This window comes from Tiliqua scincoides, chromosome 13 (genome assembly GCF_035046505.1).
Source record: "Tiliqua scincoides isolate rTilSci1 chromosome 13, rTilSci1.hap2, whole genome shotgun sequence".
Lineage (NCBI taxonomy): Eukaryota > Metazoa > Chordata > Lepidosauria > Squamata > Scincidae > Tiliqua > Tiliqua scincoides.
In genome coordinates this window covers 16,375,990-16,397,729 of record NC_089833.1, presented here as the reverse complement: position 1 = coordinate 16,397,729, position 21,740 = coordinate 16,375,990, and the positions used below count along the sequence as shown (strand labels likewise).

Sequence of the window (21,740 nt, the reverse complement as noted above, 5' to 3'; positions counted from 1 at the left end):
CACAACAACACTGTGTGGTAGGCAGCTATTTGTCTTCTATTTCAGGGTGAGAAACTAAACCCAAGTGATCTTGATGCTAAAAGGTCACCCAGCGAGTTCATTACTAAGTTGGGGGATCCGGTACTATCCCACTCTGTGACAGGCCCAAAGATCTCTCTCGGTAAATGGTTGACCTGCTTGCAAAAATTCTTCAGACTCTATATTGGGGGTGGGGGGGGAGAATCCAGGAGGCAGGGGTTAATGTGGTCACACGGCAGCCTGATGGACTGGTCACACGGTACCCTGTAATGCACAAGACAGCAGTGGAGTTAGACATTAGACAGCTTAAAGACTCTTTAAAGAAGGATTTGAATTTAGAAGTCTGACTTACTTGGGATGAAGTTCAGATCTGGGTTATACCAGTGGAGCAATATGTAGACTGGTACAGCTTATCTTTGCCCTATCACCTGGGGAAGAAACCGCACATTCAATTAAGCCTCACATTACACAGCAGAGCAACATTCCACACAAATGACTAGATAATTCTTACCTTGGGAAACACACACAGTCCACCTCCATGCTGGCACAGCCACTGTAGCAGCACTGGGACAAGCCAGCCTTACACAGAACTCCTGAAGCAGAAAAAAAGAGGAAGCCAACACACATTTTGGGGGTGGGGGGTAGAGGTTGGATGCAGCAGTGACCCATGCCATATATTCACACAATTAGAACAAGCCACAGGAGGCAGCCCTGCCTATTAAGTTTAAGTTGGTTTTGTGATGTCCATTGAAACCAGAGGGGGTGAGAGTACTATACATATGTGCTCGGCCCATGCCATCAATCATATTGATTACATACATCATTACAGGAGCACTCCACCTTTCTTTGCTGCAAAATTGTTCTCAGTCACACGTGTTTCTGGCCTGCTTGTTGCAGGAATCCTGAGGGTGCATTCATCTTCACTAGGAACAGAGCTATACTCCCAGGTTACCTGTCAAAGGTTTATTTTTGCATGGAAAGTGTTATCTTTCAATAGTCTCAGAGATGCACCTGTCATGCTCCTAGAAGTCCTAGAGTTCAAAGCCTTTGGAAGAAAACAAGGAAATGCTCTTAAGATGCTCTTTCACAATATAAATAAACCGAGGAAGAGGGTTCAATCTATCTCCTGTTGAAGGCAATGGCAGACAGCATTGTGTTGAAATGCATAACAAATGTAACAAATAAAGGGAGGATGTAGCTTTCCTCAAAGAAAAGGTATGTAGCACCTCATTACCAATGATAAAAAGGAGGATTCTAATAAAGATTCATATGTAGCTATCTAGAATATCCAGTAAAACCAGTTTAGCCATTCATTGTCAGTAAAAATGATTCAATGCTATTAAACACCAGCCTGTTACCAACTGCCTGAAACATTCTCTGCAAGGCTAATCTTAAAGGTTGTTCTCTTCATTATGTTGTGCAAATTTCACTGTTTCCATGTTTATCAAGTGTATAGACTAGAGCAGTGCTGCAGACCTTTCTGATGAAGGTGTGTGTTGAAATAGTTAGCCAGCGCCATATGTAATGCAGAAGTGGATCCTATTGGTAAATCTGGAAAGAAAACAGCTGGTTCACAAAGCACATTCACCATGTGATGATTAAATCAACTTGCAATAGCAAACAGGGAATCAGATGTAGCACCGGAGAGGGAATTTTCATACCAGAAGCCAAGCAATGCATCTGCTTGTGTGAAGCTGAACCAGCTTGGGGCTGAAAAACCTGTCAGGGTACCTTAGCTTTTCTGGATATTCTGACAAATGTATGCCCTCAGATGAATACTGAAATAGCATACCTAGAGGGTTGAAGACCATGCCACATGTTTTACCACCCTCTGCAGCTCACACATCCAAGGAGATTACTAAAATTCAAGGCACAAAAACTCAAGACTGCAACTTTCAATGCAATGATGAAGATTGTATTGAGACCATAACACATACCCTTTTCTACTGCCCACTTCATGACGTCTCACGCAAGAAATATCTAGGCCCTTTGCTAACTAGGATGCAGGGCTGGGAGGACTCAATCATGCTTCAGTCTCTCCTTTCCACATCTGACTCTGAGACCCTTGATAGGGTCGCTGCCTTTTTATCTGGGGTAATTGCCAGGCAGAGCTCTGGAACTCTGGGCAGTATGTGAGGAAAAGACTGATGTCTATGTTGTGGTGTCTTTGTATATTTTTGTTTTGTTTTGTTCTTTCTCTGTATTTTATGCCAATAAAGGTCTACTGAAACTTGAAACTTGATGAAGTCCTTGAGGTGATGCTTCCGGGTGATAAAATGCACGGGAGAGAAAGAGGTAAAGACAGCAAACACACAAAATTTAAAATGTCGTAACATGCATACAGGTTACTGCAACAACTCAGATGCAAACAATACAGGTTTTGTTCATATTTTGGACTGGGAATCAATCACATGTTGAAGTCAATATCCACAAGTTGAATGGGAAGTCTTATGTCCTGAGATCATCGGAAATTCCAGAATTACAAGTTGAATTTGTAGGTGGCTTTCACCCTATTGCTCTACCATGCTCATGAGTCAGTTTTTCTGCTGCCAGCCCGAGGCAAAATAAAAATGATGGTTCAATGTGGCAACTAATACTGAACAACTATAATACAGTAGTCAATACTGGGAGTTACCAGGACTACACAGAGATTTCTCCACAGTAATTTCCTAAAGGCTGTTGGAAAGTTTCTAATGCAGTGTTTCTCAAACTTCAGAAGATTGTGTTTTACACATTTAGTCATATCAATTTTTGTTTATAAAGATCTACCTTGAACACAGAGCGCAGGAAGAACCCTTTGCTGTCCTTTCCTGCTTAGAATGAGGATTTTACTCCAAATTTACTCCAAACTTTGGAGGTGTTCTGGGAATTTTGCTAGATGTCTTACTGTTGACAGAGGCAAGACTCCCAACCATAAGGGCATGGCAACCATGAACTCTGATTGGCTACCAAGACCAGGATAAATGGCGTGGATTCACGGTTAAGAGGTTTAATACACAAATACATTCGGGATATTCAGTCAAAGTTACTATGGCAACCACCACTTGGACTTCTTGTGAGTTTCTACTGCCACTTATAGCTACATCATGAGAGGGAAAAAAAAAAAGGCTGGTTGTGAAATTCAGTTAGCTTTCAAAATGATTTTGGTGCCATAGGCTTTTCCCCTGGCAAACTCTAACATGACATTAATAGCTCCATTCTACCTTCTCTCAACAGGATAAGCCAAATGTCATCCAGAATTGATGAAATATTCAAAAACAGACACTACATTGCAATGTGATTCACAGAAGAGAGATTCACCCCGAACAGCTAAATGGAGAAAGGTAGGTAGAAAGCATTTTGAACATGACTCTGTGAATTAATATCTGATCACATAAGTTTCCATGTGCTACTTCAATTCTTCTCTTTTACAGTCTATTATTTTTTGTTTACCCTCGCTTGCTTAGAGGCCTGATGCTCAATTGGTTTACCATAGGAAAAGCAATTAGGAGAGTAGGACTCTGCTCTCACTGGGGTGAGAATTCTCACCTCTTTGGCTTTAACCATGGTACGCATTCATATGACCACCACTGTTCACAGAATTCCAAAGCAGGATACCTGGCTTGGCCACAGTTTTAAACTAGCCTCATAATCACAGTCAGTGTCACCACCAATATATTGCTTAACCACTGTCATGAAAGATGTAGTGCTTTCCTTTCCAGAAAGGTAAGGAAGTGCAAAAATCACACTGGTCACTCCTAAATGTTTAACCAATCAGGAAGATTCTCTCTGTGCAGGTCCAGAAAGGTTGACTGTATTACTGGTAGGCAGCTCTCAGCATTTTAAGTACATGCAACATGTGTCCAATTTTGACAGAGGTCCTTTCAGGTAATAATAATAATAATACAGGTATTATTAATACAGGAATGGGGAGCCTCCACACACAACTCATAAGAACATAAGAACAGCCCCACTGGATCAGGGCATAGGCCCATCTAGTCCAGCTTCCTGTAGCTCACAGCGGCCCACCAAATGCCCCAGGGAGCACACCAGATCAATCAATCAATCAACAGTATTTATATACCGCTTTTCAACTTAAAGTTCACAAAGCGGTTTACAGAGAAAAATCCAATAACTAAATGGCTCCCTGTCCCAAAAGGGCTCACAATCTAAAAAGATGCAAATGAACACCAGCAGACAGCCACTAGAACAGACACTGCTGGGGTGAGATGGGCCAGTTACTCTCCCCCTGCTAAAAAAAGGAGCACCCACTTGAAAAAGTGCCTCTTACCCAATTAGCAGGGGTTAACACCAGATAACACCAGATAACAAGAGACCTCATCCTGGTGCCCTCCCAAACTCCCAACTCATACTAATCAATACAAGTTTTCCCTCTTGTCAAGCCACAAAGTTGCATGTTCCATTCCGACTAGAATGAATGTCAAGGAAACCCCAAAGTCAAGATCCTTGCATTTTCATGGAGAACAACAATCAGCCAATACTCTCCCTTCAACTTCCTCTCATTGAAAACAGGATATTGCATTTTGCAGGAGTCAAAGAGAAGCTAAAAGGCATTTAGAATACACAGCGGCAAACAGCCTACTACCTACAAAAAAGGAGAATGGAGGACAATGACTTGGAGATGCAGCTGGCATTAAGTTTGCGTATTTCGGCCCATACCAGGCCCTCTGCTAGAAAGACAGTTCAAGTCTGCAGCTCTCAGCAGCGCTGTAAATCAATACTGGAGGAGCTCTGCAGTGACCTTGCATCAAACTGTGCACCTTCATTTAGAATCAATGCCAAGGCAGCTTAAACAGTGCTGAACTAAAGGCACAGCGGGGTGGGCCTGCAAAGGTAGTTGAACTGGATGGCAACCTTATGAAACCACGTTAAGTCTGTTTGCAACCGAACAGTCCAGATGAAGGCAAAAATGATTCTGTAACAGAGAAATAGCCTCTCCTCCACAAATCTCTTAGAAACAAAATGCAAGCTGTTAGTATGTGAGGCTCCACGGTCAAAACTGGTCAAACATCACAGGCATTCCAAACAGCTACCTGAAGCAACATAAATCTAGAGGTGGCACTAAAAGGAAGCTGAGGGAATGCAGCACTTGATTCAAGAGTTCTGCCCCGCTATCCGTTGCAATGCGGCAATTAAACAGAGACGCCTGAGTTGGCTCGGTCATGTCGTGAGAATGGATGATGGGCGGATCCCAAAGGATCTCCTCTATGGAGAACTCGTGCAAGGAAAGCGCCCTACAGGTAGACCACAGCTGCGATACAAGGACATCTGCAAGAGGGATCTGAAGGCCTTAGGAATGGACCTCAACAAGTGGGAAACCCTGGCCTCTGAGCAGCCCGCTTGGAGGCAGGCTGTGCAGCATGGCCTTTCCCAGTTTGAAGAGACACTTTGCCAACAGTCTGAGGCAAAGAGGCAAAGAAGGAAGGCCCATAGCCAGGGAGACAGACCAGGGACAGACTGCACTTGCTCCCAGTGTGGAAGGGATTGTCACTCCCGGATTGGCCTTTTCAGCCACACTAGATGCTGTTCCAGAACCACCTTTCAGAGCGCGATACCATAGTCTTTCGAGACTGAAGGTTGCCAATACCAAGGAAAATTCACACTCTGGAAGGTGCATCCCGAGATACAACATGGATCCTTGTAATGGCGCCTGCTGTAACACTCTCTTGGATGGAGGGCTAAAGCAACGTGTCTTGAGGCTGGCTTTACCACCTTAAGACTAAGTTTTATTCTGGCATGTACCAATCACAAAAGCTTAGCAAAAATAAGAATGTGCAGAAGTTAGCGCTGCAAAACTTAGTTGATTAATTATAATAGCTCTATTAATTAATTGGCCTGTTCCCCCCCCCCCCCCACCCACAAGAACTAAATTACTGTAGATGGTAGGCACCATCTTAGAGGAACATTTCCCCAACACACACAAGAATGCTTCTTCTAAGATGGTGTGCACTGTGATATGCGCAGGTATCAACAACAAACAAGGAAATAATTTTTTCAATACTATATTCATATGCAAATTTAATCAAGATTTCCTGAATCAGGAACAAAGACTTGTAAATTAGTTATTTGAAAATGAAGCCATTTCAGATCTGTGCACACGATCACAAATTATCTTGGGAGTATTTGGCCTACAACATAGCATAGAGACACTGGATTTCTTTTTTTTAATTTTTTTGTCATTTATTTATTTATTTAACTATAATAAACATAAAATAGAAAAACAAATACATACATAAACAAAATTCCAATAAAGCAGCACAAGCGAAGCCAAAACATTCCCATACTTATAATCCAAATACATACAGCAAACATTAACAAATGTTAATCTATACCACTAATACTTCAAAATCAATCTTCAAATCCAAAATACCTCAAATCTCCATCCTTTTTCTGATTCAAAAAATCAATAACTGGACTCCAATTCTTCAAAAAGGTTTCTGTTGAATTCTCCCTAAGCAAAATTGTTAATTTATCCATCTCCGCATAATCCATAAGTCTTATCCACCATTCCTCCACCGAAGGTATATTCATAGTCTTCCAATTTTGAGCATAAAGTATTCTGGCAGCGCTTATCATATACAAAAATAAAACTTCATTTTTTCTTTCCACATACTCATCTGTCATACCTAATAAAAATACTTCTGGCTTCAATTGTATATTTGTTTTTAAGATCAACTGTATCTGTGCATGAATTTGTGACCAATATTTTTTAACTTTTGAACACGTCCACCACATGTGGTAAAATGTTCCCTCTTGTTTCTTACATTTCCAACAACTATTGGACATAGTTTCATACATTTTAGCTAATTTACTTGGTGTCACATACCAACGATAGATCATCTTATATATATTTTCCTTAATGCTAACACTCAAAGTAAATTTTGTCTGTTTTATCCATAATTTCTCCCATCTGTCCATTGAAAGTTCATAACCCACATTTTTTGCCCACTGGATCATGCATTCTTTAACCTGTTCATCTTCTGTTTCAAAGAGACACTGGATTTCTTGATGTGACATAGCAGCAGTGTTTATACCAAAACTTATATGCCTAAAATACGTCTGTTCTTTAATATAGTCTAATTCCGCATTTTCAGGGCACCGAGCATTTTTCTGTTTTGATGCATCCTGCTAAGCAGGCCAGGAAACACAGCAATGTTGAATGTTTTTCACCTTAAACCGAATGTCATCTTCTGCACTGCACCATTTTGTACATCTACCGAAGTTCCATACCTAACTTTTCTGCTTGTCCCATGAGAAACTCAGCAGAGATGCAAAATGAGGTGCCACGCAAATTTGTCCTTTAGCCTCCAAACGAGAAAAGCATAAGACTCCCTTAGTTCTCAACAGTTTGACAATGAGAGAACATATATGAGCCCTGAGAAATGAGCTGACACTTTGCAAACCTGAGAGCACATGGGTAAAGATATTGAAAACACAAGGCCTTATGGCTTATGTTGAGGACTGAATCTCGAAGTTAAAGGGATTTTTAAAATAGCTACCAAAAGGAAAAACTAACTAAATATATATTTAAAGGGAGTATGATGGAGGGAGTCTTTTCATATCAGCAATCAATTACTTCAGACTTTTGTGGTCTTCAAGTGTCAGATTAACATGTGATAAACATTGAGGAATATTCTGCACTTCTAGCATTACACAAAAACCACCACAGAGAGTACGGAGCAAATACAAATCCAGGGCTAGTCCCTCTATCTTGATTATGTGCAATTTGCAACAGCAAGGTTAAGAATAATGGCAGGGTCAATGCTGAGGTAATTAGGGTAATCCAGTCCTTTTCTTTGGAAACAAGCAGCAGCCAGGCACTTATTTAGGAGGGGATACTTACTTGATGATTAAGAACTTCAAGTGGCACTGAAAACATTGATCACAGCAGAGGGTTTCTTCACTAAGAGAAGAACCCACAAGATGCTCAAGGAACTCTAAGCTTGAAAAAAAAAAATCAATCTCCTATGTTCCGTTCTTCTACCACCTGCCACACTGATACTGCAGACAAGATCAGAATCATGACCTGCACACCTAGAATTCAATATGCAAAGACTATCTGCCTTGCCCAGTTTGAACGTTCTAGCTGAAATCTTGAAGAGAGGTAGCTATGCTGATGAAAGCTCCATAACAAGAAATCTAGAGGAAGACAAGGTTTTGACATTTTATCATTCTGGATCAGTCACAAAAATAAGACCAAGCATGAAACAGCTTTTAAATGAGATGCCAATTCAAACCAATCTGAACCAACATCTATTCCTACAGATTTGTAAGTGCAAATAAGACACATGGTGACAGACAGACACATGTAGTGGACACTAAAGTAGGAGAAAGAATCTCTGCAAAATACCTTGGAGCTGGGAAACATAAGAACCAGTTACTTATGTTCCATTTCATATTTGTGCACAATGAAGATGTGTCATTTGAACCACAGATAATTCAGAAACTTGAAACCCCTCCCAAAGAAAACTCCAACCCTGATATGTGTGTGTAATAAATATAGAGAAACCAACTCACAAACAGGAACTCCGTCCATCATTCTTAGAAGAACTTTACGGTATACAGATGCTATTCATTGTTGGGGAAGCAACAATGTAGGAGACAATGCATGAATCCATGGGGGGGAAGGGCATTCCATTTGCCTATGCATCACATAGATGCAGTCAGTATCCCACATACAATCTGGGAATTGATTGTGCAACTTTTCTCTTCTTGCATAGACCCAAGGAGAAACATTCCACATACATCCAATCGGCAGCTTGGGCACAAAACAGACATACCTCATGGGCAGATTTAATGTGCGTGTCCCCCAGCACATAGCCCTAATGTGTCATAACATGAATCTGAACAAATTCATGTTATTGTGCATACAACATAGAACTTATGATGACTGCCAATACATTGACCAATATAAGCTCATTCCTCTTCAGGAGTTTCAGGACAAACAGCTTGTCTGTTAAGCAAAGACTGACAACTGAAATAGCAACTCCCACTTATACCCAACTTATTCCAGAGAAGTAGAAGCCACTGGAGTTTCTGCAAAATCCTAGCGGTTCCTGTGAAAAGCTCTGAACCAAACATGCTTTTGAAGCTTGGATGACAAGGATGTATTTAGAGATGAAAGGTCCTGGTATACACGAATGATTTAAGATTTTTTTAAAGTCCAAATCCTGTTGTGTTCCAAGTTCAGAATGAAAATGTTATGCAGATGGCATCTTTAGAAAATGATACTCCCACTAAACCGACAAGATGAAGTTCACACCACAAATTCCTTTGTTCCACCCCACCTCAACAGTTCACCATATGCTGCCCATGCATTTCTACCATTATTCACAACAGATTTCATGTTTTGAAAATGACAGAAACTGAGGCCACCTCCTAACAGACTGAAGACAAACTATATGTCTTGAAATAAATGAAAATGCATTAGATGTGCTAATGTGAACTATGCAATTCCAACCCTTCCACAGCCCCCCAAACCCTATATCGACAATTCTGTATCTTCTCTTAGCCTTTCCACCATGAGAAATCTAGATGCACATCTAGATTCAAATTCAAATCTAGGTTTGAAGGAATCAGCAGAGCACTTCCGTCTCTGGAAAGTGAAAAGACTTACAAACATTTGAGCTTGTCCTATTTGTGCAGGTTTGACATTTATTACTTCACTTTTAATCAGAGCAAATCTCTGTCCTATTACAGCTGACATTTTGTTAACAACCAGTTGGGATTATTCCCGCTGGTAATGGCTTCAAGACATTTTCTTGCAAAAAGTGGATGAGATGGTAAACAGGACTGAACCATTCTAAAAAAACAATAGGTGGGAAGCCCATAAGACTGAATATTCCTCCATACAAAAAACAAACAAACCAAGGGGTAACTATGTTATGAAGAACAGCCTTACACAGGTATTATTGGTCCACCTAGATTGGTTATTGATGACACTAATTGGCAATGGGTTTCCAGGCTGACACATATTTTCTAGCTCTACTAGGAATCAAACCCAGGACCTTTTTGAACACAAAGCATGTGTTCTACCATACAGGTAAGCCCCTTATACTCTAGCCTTCTTCCCACTACACACATCACTTTTCTTAGCAGAGGATTTTAAGCATGTTTCAATCTAGTACTGCAGAGAATCACAACAGAGTAAGAACTCTTCCTGCCACTGCTCAGAATCATTCTTTTTCTGAAAGGGTTCCCTCATATGGTGGCTCTTTCTTGGTTGTTTAATATAAAATCAAATAAGCTTGCCTTCTTTTCCATGGAACTGGTACTATTTTATCCTAGCATACTATAGACAACTGTGAAACAAGAAGTGGCTATTTGGAAGGGGAACTCAGTTTGTTATCCAAGTAGGCTAATGCTTTCATTTAGTCACCATGCAGAACAGTGACCAAAACTAGGAAAGGAGGGGAGAAGGAACCACACTCATGGGAGTTCCTATCCAGAGCGAGAAGCTTATTTAAAAACAAAACCTATACACATCTTATTTGATTATTTGCTCTATTAGGTCTGCTTTTTATTGCTTTTTATAGTTTTCATTTGTATTTCAGCTTTTTGTATTTTACGTACTTATTGTTTAGCCGCCTTGGGTGCCCTTTGGGGAGAAAGGTGGATTATAAATCAAATCAATATTTTCCCAGTTTCTCAAAATGCATTGACCATTCCACCACCTCAGGTCATGCATGGGTGCTTACAAAGTAAGGAGCCTAGCTCAGCTTCTGCCGGATTAGAACTGGCATTTTCTATCCTACTGGGAGCGGAATAAACGAACATGTTGAAATGGTCTTGCTTTCTGTGCTAGCATGACCCACAATTCCAGCATCATGGTTGCAATCCTGTTCGTAGTATACTAATCCCACTGAACTCAACCTGATTTAAGATACTGCACAGCAAGCATTTTACTGGAAGGGTTGAAAGATGTTGCTGCTGCTCTAGGTGTGCTAATCACCGACAGATGGACCACACAGACCCAAGAGGTCAAAGAAGCTATACTTTCTTGCTACCTCTTCACTGCCATCCCCCCAATGCCAACAGCAGCCTCTGCTTCTTTTTCCTCCCTCCCCACATGCAAGAAACACAGTGCTTGTCTTTGTACAAGGGGCAATAATTAAATACCACATCTTAGAGTAAAATTTTCAAGGCTTTCACTGTGCTTGATGGCAGAACAAGGTAGGGAGTTCAACCTTCCTTCCCACCCTGAAGGTTTCCTGCCTTCCAACCCTGAAGGTAGCAACATAATAGTCACTTGTGAGAGAAAATGAAAGTATGTAGGAATGTCACAGGATGGGGGGGACTCTGACTCACACCTACAAATGGCAGGAAAAATCAAGCAGAGATAACAGCATACCTTAGATCTCTTCAATCTACATAACTGTAAACAGCTATAAGGCTATATAAAAACACTAATGGTATTCGTTACTATAATAAACTATTATCTATGTAACTGATCAGCTAGCTTTTGACCAAATGTGGTAAGGATGGACTAGTTATTTCTCTCAGGATAAACTTATGAAGGGGTCCAGCTGTGCAAGCTGTGAGAAATACACTGGAATGAACACTGCAAGAGAACATGTGAAAGGGCAGAGGCAGCTATGTCTGTTGTGGTTCAAAGGCTACAGTGTTATTGCAGTTTGAAAGTCATGCCCTAATTTTCTTCCTTTCTCTCTCACTCTCTCTCTCTGTTGCAGGCACACACACAGTTACAGTTTACACTTTGGAAAGTCAGGCATGGGGAGGTCAGTGCTTGTGAAGGAAGTGGCTGCTTCAGGGTAGTTTCATATTGGTTTTGGCAGGGGTCATGGCACAGGGAAAGAGGTTTGTGTATACCAAACATGCTGCACAGATCTGATGTTGTTTCTCCATGCTTCCACAGATTTTAACTAAACCACTAGGCAGAAGGGAAAAAATGTAGTGACCAGGGTTGAGGTACTTCAAGTGGACAGTGAGGTGGCTTTCTTCCCACCCAAACCTAACTAGTGTCTTAAGACAGGGGAAAAGGGATAATTAAAAAGCTGGTATAGTTACCAGGTCAACACTGTCCTTTGTGTATTGCTTCATGACTCACAAGATGCATCATGCAGTTGCTCCACCAGTTTAGTCAAGGTATCTCTTCCTCAGAATATTTGGCAACACTACCATTGGTCACATGCAATGGCTGAGATTCCTTCAGAAACAACTTAGATGCAGGGACATTTTCTAAGAACACTTTCAAGTAGTTTCCAGAGTGCATGAGCACCTAATGCATGATGTGCTCAAGGCTTCAGATGAGACCAAAGGATTGGGCCCCTACTCAAAAGGATTTGGATTAAACAGGCATGAATCAATTTTTAATCGATAAAAAAAGAATGTGGCTAAGGTCTTCAAAACTTTAATAATGGAGGAGATGGCAAACTAAATTTGATCTCATAAGATATGATACCTTATTTTCAATTCTCTAAATTATCAGCTAGCTCTTACATATACACAACTGTTGTCCAAAAAAGAATAGAGGACATGTACTACTACGGTTGAATTAATCAGACTTTTTCAAAACCACAATTTTATGACATTTAAATCTTGCTCTGTCTTCAAGACTTTCAGCCAGAATAAAAATTCCCTGCAGCCTGAAATTTCTGACTTCATTGAATTTGCTGCTTGTAATCTCCAATTTCATGCTCTGCAAAATTCATATATGTAAATCAAGTTTGTTAGTCCTTCATTGCTCTGAAGGATAGAATTTCTCCAACTCATATTAGACAACCAAAAATGAAAGGCGCTACAAAGCCTGGACTACTTGAGTCCTTTAAATTATGAAACAACAGCTCCTAAAAGAGGGTTTAGGGTTTTGTTTTGTTTTAAAAAGGATTAAGATCTGCTTAAACCAAGACAGCCAACCACACTGTAAAGCAAAGCCTACATCAACCCAAACCTTAGAACACATACTTTGTAGTGTTTCTGCCAGGGTACATTCACTCAAAGTCACTTCTAAACTCTTTTTAGTTTGACACGTTATCTGCTGTTCCAAGTTTGTTTGCACTGAACCTTTTCTGGTCTTAAAATTGGACACTGGAGCTGGAAGTTACAAGGAAAGGTTGAAATCACTGGTTTTGAACAAAGGTGCACCCAACTTCTTGCATGCTTATTGGAGCCCACCAACAACTGCTCGAGGGAAGATGATGGTATCCCTTCCATCCTTGGCCACTGCCACATTATCTTGGGCATCCCAAAGATGACCACCACCTCCTGGTTTAGGTCACTTATGAATGGCTAACCCTCAAAAATGCAGTCATTGAATACAGATGATGGATGCAACTTAAAATGATAAAATCTTCAAATTAACATATTGACTGTTGAACACGTGACCTTCAAGGGCTGAAATTAAGCAGGGGTAAAATTAGTGGCGTGAACACAATGCAAGTCTATAAAACTAAACCTCACTAAACATTCAAACCTTTCTGGTTCTAGCAGATTCTGGCTCCCTGTATGTTTTTGCAGCTAAAATTCATAGCCACAGAGCTGAAAAATTCCACTCACTTAGCAACTGGAGCAAAGAAGAGGTTTTAAAGAGCAATTCTTCATTAGCAGAAAAATGCACTTTCCAAAGGTGATTCATATTAGGTATCTAAATCACAAAACATGAATTTCTCAATAATGTAGTAGAGAAAAGGAAGACTGCCATTCAAGTCCAGCAAGCAGTTTATCTGAAGTGCCCATTTTGCTTTGCATAACCGACATGGGCTTTTCCCTTCTTCTGAATAAGCTGCAACTTTCCATTCTAGTTATGGTTTCGTGGTAATGAGTTTCTGCTCTAGTCCAGTAGTGGTGCTACCCAAAGCAATACTCTTGCTGCTTAACCGAAAGAAAGCAAAAGCAAAAGAATTTAAAAGATCTTAACCAAAACCAAAGGGATACTACCCATCAGTAGGTCTTAAGTTAGAAGCCGGGCTTCCCTTATCTGCCTGGAATGTATGAAGATACTGAACAGAGGTATAGGGTATTTAGTGCAGACTGGGTTAAATCTAAAATGAAAAATGTGTCTTTTAATACCTTTGAGTAGCTCTTAAATCACCTGTTAAGCAAAACCTGCCTTTAATACAAGCAAAATGCAAAAATCTCACAACATGCATAGAGTCAGTGAGACATAATGCTTACTGCACAATATTTGCAGGGTACTTTGCATGCACACTTCATAGGATCCTGATGCAATCCTCAAGCCAACTCTGTTAAGTTGGTATTCTAAACTCCATATTGCCAAAAAGGAAAACTGAGCCTGAGAGGGACTGGCTCACCTAAAGTTACTTAGCTGCAAATGCACGGCTGAGGCAAGATGCAAACCAGGGAAGTCCCAATTCGCACTCATTCTTAGACACTAGGCTGCACCAGCTCTCAGAAACCATTAAGCTACCCAGTTATCTACCCCATCTGTAAACAGACAATTCTGCAGTGCAAAAGGTACGTGAACTTCATCCAAACACTTTGGCTCATGCTTCTGAGTTGCATAAAGGCTCTGCCTAGTTGCAAATCAATATGTAGGTTACATAGCAGATAACAGATATGCAAGTGAGTTCAGGACATTATTGTACGCCCAGGGAAACTGATTAAAATCAAGGATTCAAGTGGATTCTTATTTATTCTTATGCTTAAGTTGATTTAAATCATTTCATTTAATTAACCTTTATTAGGCATAGGCATGAATACAAGTGATTTAAATTAATTCACCTGACTTATTCATAATTATATCAGCCACAATCAGATGAGAAGTCAGTTCAGCTCAGTCATTCCAGAGCTTGATATATGAAGATGTTCAAAAGTTACAAATGCATCAACAACACATATCCACTCGACATTCCATGAAGTTTCTAATCTAAATATGTATGGATTTTTAAATAAAAGAATACAGATCTTAGGAACAGGAAGCTAAATATTATCTGACTCTGAATGCTTCTATTTCCATTAAGAAAAAAAAATGACTCTACCTTGGGTAAAGTCATTATGCAAAGTTACCTGTGAAGTTGTATAGAGGGAGGCCTATAGCCACAGATCCTGTACCTGTGGTTTTACTTCTACAGATGCAGGCCCTCCCCCACCCATCTTTTGGGACCATTATCCTGTTTAAAGACCTACCCAATCAAAAAAGCCTTGCTTAAAACCAGGTCAATGTAAGTTTGCAAGCTCACAGTGACCTTAAGCCTGGTTGCTTAAAAAAACTAAAATGAGTTTAACTGGAAGCGGAAGTTAACCACTTCCTATTCATCCCCACCTAGGAACCTATCTGCCACGGATACTGGAGCACAACCTATAATGCAATCTTGATCACATCTCTTTTAAAAGTTGTACTTCTATAGACAGTGAATAGACTTTAAAAAAAGAAGAAATTTAATTGTAATATATCAGTTTGTTAAATATTTTTCTGTGTCTTGATTTTGGAGTAAGCACTTATTTCTTTCAGGCTAGTGCTGAAGTAATTTTTCAATCCAAGGCAATATTCTATTCTAAGTAGCAACCTTGGAGTGTATTACCAGAAGTCACTGACTTTTTAACCATAAATCCAAGAAGTTAACCTGTTGGTCACTAAAGCAAAATTCTGGTAATTCTTTGAGAGAGTTATTTAAAAACCTAAGCAGCCCCTGCCGTAAGCAGACACCAGAGATTTATTGTGGATCCTGTTCCACATCACTGCTAAATAAAAATGGGAATGCTAAACAAGCCTAACTGTCAGAGTCATTTGCAACATTGATGCAGCACAGGAAAATGACAATGTCAATATGCTTAGAGACCTGCCATCATTTATCAAAAGCCTCAAGGCCCATCTGAGTTTAGTTTCTTCTTGCTGTTTTTACTACCGCAGACTCAATAAAACCTCTTGCTCATTTGTATCAAGTACAGCTTCAGGTGCCAAGAATAGTTAAGGCCATAAGGGACACATAGTACCATAAACAAAGGATCTTCACAGCTAAGTTGTGTGCAACAGCAAGTAGGTAGGGGACATAACTTAAGAGACACTGCAAGAAAAAGAGAGAGAAGGACATGAGCCTGATCTGACATTACTTAGTTGTGCAAGACCCATTGTAGAATGGCTCTTTCACACATCAGTATTACATTTATATCCCACCTTCCTTCTACCATGGAACTTGAGGCAGCTTGCATATGGTTCCCAGACGGTCTTCTATCCAGGCACTAACCAAATCTAGACTTGCACAGTTTCAACAAGGTCGCAGCTGCATGTGGTTTTCAAGACCAGACCCAGCACCTCCCAAAACTAAGGCAATCCTAGAATAAGAGGTGGCTGCAAAAAAGATTCCACACCTAAGGTTTGGGACTACTGCTCAGAAATATTTTATTTACTTGGCATTATCTTTCTCGTTAGTGGGTTGCAATAGTTTGCTATTTTCCAAAGTGAGTTCCAGTGCTAAAAAGTTTGGAACGCACTGCTCTAACCACTGCACCACAGTGCCTCTCTGTTAAATATAACTAAAGATATCCTTCCAGGCATTCCACTAATGGTTCCCTTGTACTTTACTAAATCCCACACTGGGATAATCACAAAATCCTTCCTAGGGGAAAGTAGTGACCATTCACATCAGAATATGGCAAGAAAGGTTAAATAAGTGTTTTAAAATAAAACAAAGCCAGCAACAAACCCTATGTTTAACTTGGTGCCCAAGCTGCATAGTCTCTCCCCTCAAAGTTGGGTTTATTTCCCAACTTGTGATTTATCATCCAATCCCCTAAATGGAAATCTGTAAGTAGCATCACTAAGGAGCATGATCACACCAGACACATGAATGTCATTAGGAACTGAAAACCTAAGTGAACTGCATCCAAATCACCAGATTAGACACATCCCGTTAGGCAGCAAATCTGGGAGCTTTGATTTGACTAAAATTTAACATCGTCCACAGATTTCCAGAAGCATCAAACCTCCTTAGAACCTTGAAGCAGCTGTGTGATTCTTCTCTCACAGATGGCTGGTACAATTGAGCCTCCTGGAGCAGTATGCTTTCAGAAAAGCTTTCTGGCCATTTATACACATGCTCTTTTACTTCTGGCAGGGAAAAAAAATGCACAGCACGGTTTCAAATGCTCTCATTACTACTACATTAGTAAAAAATGACACGTGAAGGGCCCAAGTATTAGAGGATGAAGACACAGGGGTAAGTGAAAGTACAAAACCACATTTAACTCTGACCTGAATTCTGCATTTTGAAGGCAGTAAGTACACCACCATCAACTTCAAAGACAGCAGAGTTTAGATCTTTGTACCCTCTGTACACAATCTTGCTAATTCAAACACTTTTTCTGGCAAACTGGTACTATTAGGAAAGGCAATTGGGATATATAGACAGATCTCACCAAAGACTTAAAATGTGGATTTTATATCTCCATTTTAAAAACAAACTTGCCCTCACCACAAGAACGGTTTTACCAGCATTCTTATAAACAAATGAAGCAAGGAACTTCAAATTAATTTCAGGAAAGTGACTTAATCCACTGTTGGTTAGGGAAAATCCAACTTCACCATCTTTAAAATGTTGTCAGGATAGAGATAAAATTTGAAAATATACACTTTCCAATTACGATTAACAAACAAGACAAGAGGTTTAATGGGATGACAGCTCTAATTCTACAATTCGCAGCTAGATGAGAGGTTATATCACAGAATAAAAAAATATTTGTGTGACTACAAACAGATGACATAAAGGGATCTTTATACTGCTTCTCACTCAATGCGCTTTGTCAAAAGTACGTTAAGAGATCAGAAAATCTGCTTTCAAAGTCTCTCACACTTCAAGAAAGGCCTTGCTAACACCTACCCCTCAATTAAAATTTAAACCCGTGTTAAAGGTTCCCCTGCTTCAGTTCACCATCTAAGGGAGTCAAAGGAAGGACTGGAACACAAACTTAAGCTGGAACAAAAAGCAGAACATTTGCCATTCAGAGAGGGGAAAAACGTAGGCCCTTAAAGTATTCATGCAGTCTTCAACATCTCCCCATCATCTCTAGTTAGGCCCTTCTGCAGAGAAGCTCATGCATACTTTATATGATACGGAAGGATAAAGCAATCCTTCTGGCTGCTGCGGAGAGAGAACCAGAAGCAATTTTCAGGCCACTGTTCTGCACATGCTCTCCCTGCACCACCTTCGCACTGAAGAACTATTGCAATATTTATTCTACTCATGCTTTGCTCTCTCAGGTCATGCTGCCGAGTGTCACACAGCTGCAAAAGCCACCTGCCACTGTTATGTCGCCATTGTCTGCGGCACCTCCCCCACACCTCATCATTCTTCCTGAAAAGGATTTGCACCCTCTTTAAAAAATAAATAAATAGAATAGAATAGAATAGGAAAAAAAAAGGTTCTTCCCTCTGCCTTTTTTGGCAACTCTGCAAATGGGAATCCCAGGTGGCTCCAGCTAATTACCCATGCGCTTTGGAAACCTAATGCTGCCTATTGTTAATGCAGTAGAGTCTTCAGCCACAAAGTCACTTCATATGCTAATCAGAGGCAGGCTGATCCCTAGTTAATACCTCAGTCTGTTCAGGAGTACTGATCTTATGGAGGGAGACAAAAAAACAATACCAAAATATAATCAGGGCAAGTAAACAAAAAAGGATGCTGCTTTCTCTCCCCTCTTTCATTATCAGCATGGCTGGAAATAAGCTTCATGTGCCTGCCCTCCAGCACATTTCTCTTTAATTCATTTAATTATTTTGTTTAAACAGAAACAAGGAGGAAAGCTATTTTTTTCTTGTTTATTGTAGGAAGTGTTCCAAAGTAACCTAGTCATTTGGACCTAGTCATTGTTAGTCTTCTGATTCTGGGTAGTTATTAGTCTAATATGCCACAATAGAATAATTAAGGCTGCAATCCTATCCATACTTTCCTGGGAATAAGTTATACTGGGTATAGTAACCCATATACTGACTATACTGGGACTTACCTCTGAGCAGACAGACACAGGATTGGGCTCCAAGTCTCAAACTGAAAACTATTGATTTACACACAGAATCACATGCGTAAATGCCATTTTAACACTAACCAGCAACAGTTTACGTGGTATCACCACAACTCTAAGGTGAAGCTGGTGTAGTCTGAACCCAAGTGGTCCTTCAAGGACCACTTAATAACTTTTTGTATCAGGCTTCCTAAGTGTACAAAGACCTTCACATGTGACAACAACATCAAATACATACATCAACCCTGATTTTTCCCATACTACAGCTGGGAAAGACAGAGGCTGAGAAGGAGTGGCTTGTCCAAGACCACCGACTGAATTCAAGGCAGATGTAAAATTTGAATGGGGGGAATCTTGATGCACAGCACTGTCTCTTAGCACTATGTCACACCAGTTTTCACTTCACATGCAATACTTCTCCTGCACAAGCGTAAAAAAGTACATGCCACCATGTGTGAAAACTATCATGTCTATTTTACTTGTACACTCTTCAATAAACCACAGGATGGTCTGGTTTTCAAAACATGTACACACATGAGGAAAACAGACCCTGCTATGTATATCTTTCTTAAACTTCCATCATTACTAAATTTCGAAAGAATTATATGAATGTCACTTATGGAACCAGCACGTGGATGCATGCACTTTGCTGCTTACTCCAGCACATTTGCAGGAAGGTAAAATCCAGAAAACTCTGAAACACAAGTCAGAGTGGGGCAGCCAAACTGCTAGATGTACACTCCCAGATATGAGAGTTAATTCAATGATGAACTCCCCCATCAGGAAAAAAACTCCACAGGAATTAGTCGTAGATTAAGCCATTGTCATCACAACAAGTATTGTACAATTGGCATTTATGACATTTGCACAACCTCTTTAGACATAACAAGTTTGTCTTTGTACAGCGTTTAGCTTCTTTTGAGATATATCTGTTATCTTTATATTGTTCATTGGGTAAAAGAAATAGTTCTGCCTGTTGTAATTGGGGCTGGGAGTACCCATAACAAATGTCAATTACTCTCCTGTTTCTGTCTCACACAAAAGAAACATGCCAATGTACTTCAGTCTGCAGCAACATAACTGCCCTGGTGGCAAAAATCAGACTCCGGGTACCACGACCTACTTAGCAGCAGTTTATCTAGGAACACCAGGACATATAGCTCCATGTGAAATCAGTTCTCAGCCTATGGCACACTCTGCTTAAGTCATACAGCTCTATGAAGACTAAGATTACGTAAAACCCAGTCCAAGGCTCAGTTCTCAGAAGCAGCTGATAAGAATGTAAACTTGTGCCTTAATGTCATTACTGCCTGATTAATAAATTTTGCAAAACAATATTGACAATGTTACTCACTTAACATTACCTGGCTTCAACTACAAAATGACAGATAAAAACCCTACACAAGTTGTGCAGAACTTGCAAGTGACAGAGGAGTAGAACTACACTTGCAAGCGCTGCCCGACACCTGCACACTATACATCATGACTGAATAGGAGCTATGCTTTCAGAGCCCGAAACAATGCAGCTATTGCTGCCAATTTCAAAGGACACCTATTGAAACACTGTACAAGATGTGTCAGGTGGTCGAAGGTTGGGCAAGGAAATGAAATTCAAATAGCTCTTAACAGTACATCTACAGGAGGCTCAAGTGAGTGTCAAACAGACCAGCAATTATTTTAAAAATGGGGAGGGGTTCAAAAGCAGGGCATCAATGCAAATTTCCTTATCCTGGTCTCTTCAAGTCATACCTGCATTTCAAATGAGCTCTCTTTTAGGTCCATAGTGAGCATGCAAATGACTACGAGAGACAGAATATGGAACTTCCAAATTACGCAACCTGTGAGAGAGTCTGAAGGATTCCTTCTGAGGTCTGTGGCATGAGCTGAAGCAGAAGAGAGCCGTGTGCTTCACTTTGCCAATGGACTGCAGTCCTGAAGTGAACGCACTGATTTGGCCACGGAATTTGACCTGGCACAAGTCGCTGGTACAGAGGCTACAAGAGCTGACATAAGGTAAGCAAGGCTCCAACAGCTTTTGGATATTTTCCCATTGGGTCAAGCTACAGTAAATGTTAGCAAAAGCAGAACTATTTTCGAACTAAAATTAGTGGAACAGCACCAGTCTCCTGGTGTGAAGATTTCTGCAGGAGATTCACTGCTTCGGTATCTTAAGTGACAAAGGACTGGAGTCAAATGCACCCAATGGGACTGGAAAAAAATACACAGTGACACATAAATGTTGAAGGGGTCATAACAAAGAATGGGCACCCTTGACTGGTGTGGAAAAAGTCAATACTTGCTTACCTATGGTGCAGTTTGTTGTGATTTTTCTCCGCTTGGGGTTGTGTCGAAGCAGCTCTAACTCTCGTTTTGTTGGCTCCCATGTTGAATACTTCTCTCCAATACCTGATTAATAAAAAATATATATATACATATTAAGGGGGCTGCACAATGCAAATCTAAAAAGGTATTTTGCAAAACAAACTACAGTGCCCGTTACATTAGATTTACTACACATATCACCGTAGCAGTTGGCTTGCCTTTTCCTACAGTTTGGAAAGGCACCAACTGACCTTCGCAATATGTTCCCATAAACATGTGCTAAAACCACACAAAAGCAACACCTTGTATAGAATTCCTGTCTCCAAGTAACCATTCTCTCCACCTTCACAATGGATGAAAAAACTGCATTAAAAGCACAACAGCAGATTGCCCTTCATGCTGGAATTTGTTTCAAGCGCCCACCATTCTCTGAGTTTAGAGGGGTCATTCTTCCAGCACTCGCA

General features: G+C 40.3%; 1 protein-coding gene across 2 annotated transcripts in view; it reads right to left on the bottom strand.

Moving 5' to 3' along the window:
• Positions 1 to 21,740, bottom strand: part of USP22 (ubiquitin specific peptidase 22) — a 91,725-nt gene that overhangs the window by 31,424 nt on the left and 38,561 nt on the right. For both annotated transcript variants that reach the window (XM_066640485.1, XM_066640486.1), the window contains one exon: positions 21,259 to 21,360. In XM_066640485.1, coding sequence (XP_066496582.1) covers positions 21,259 to 21,360 — 102 coding nt within the window. The remainder of the gene's footprint in view (positions 1 to 21,258; positions 21,361 to 21,740) is intronic.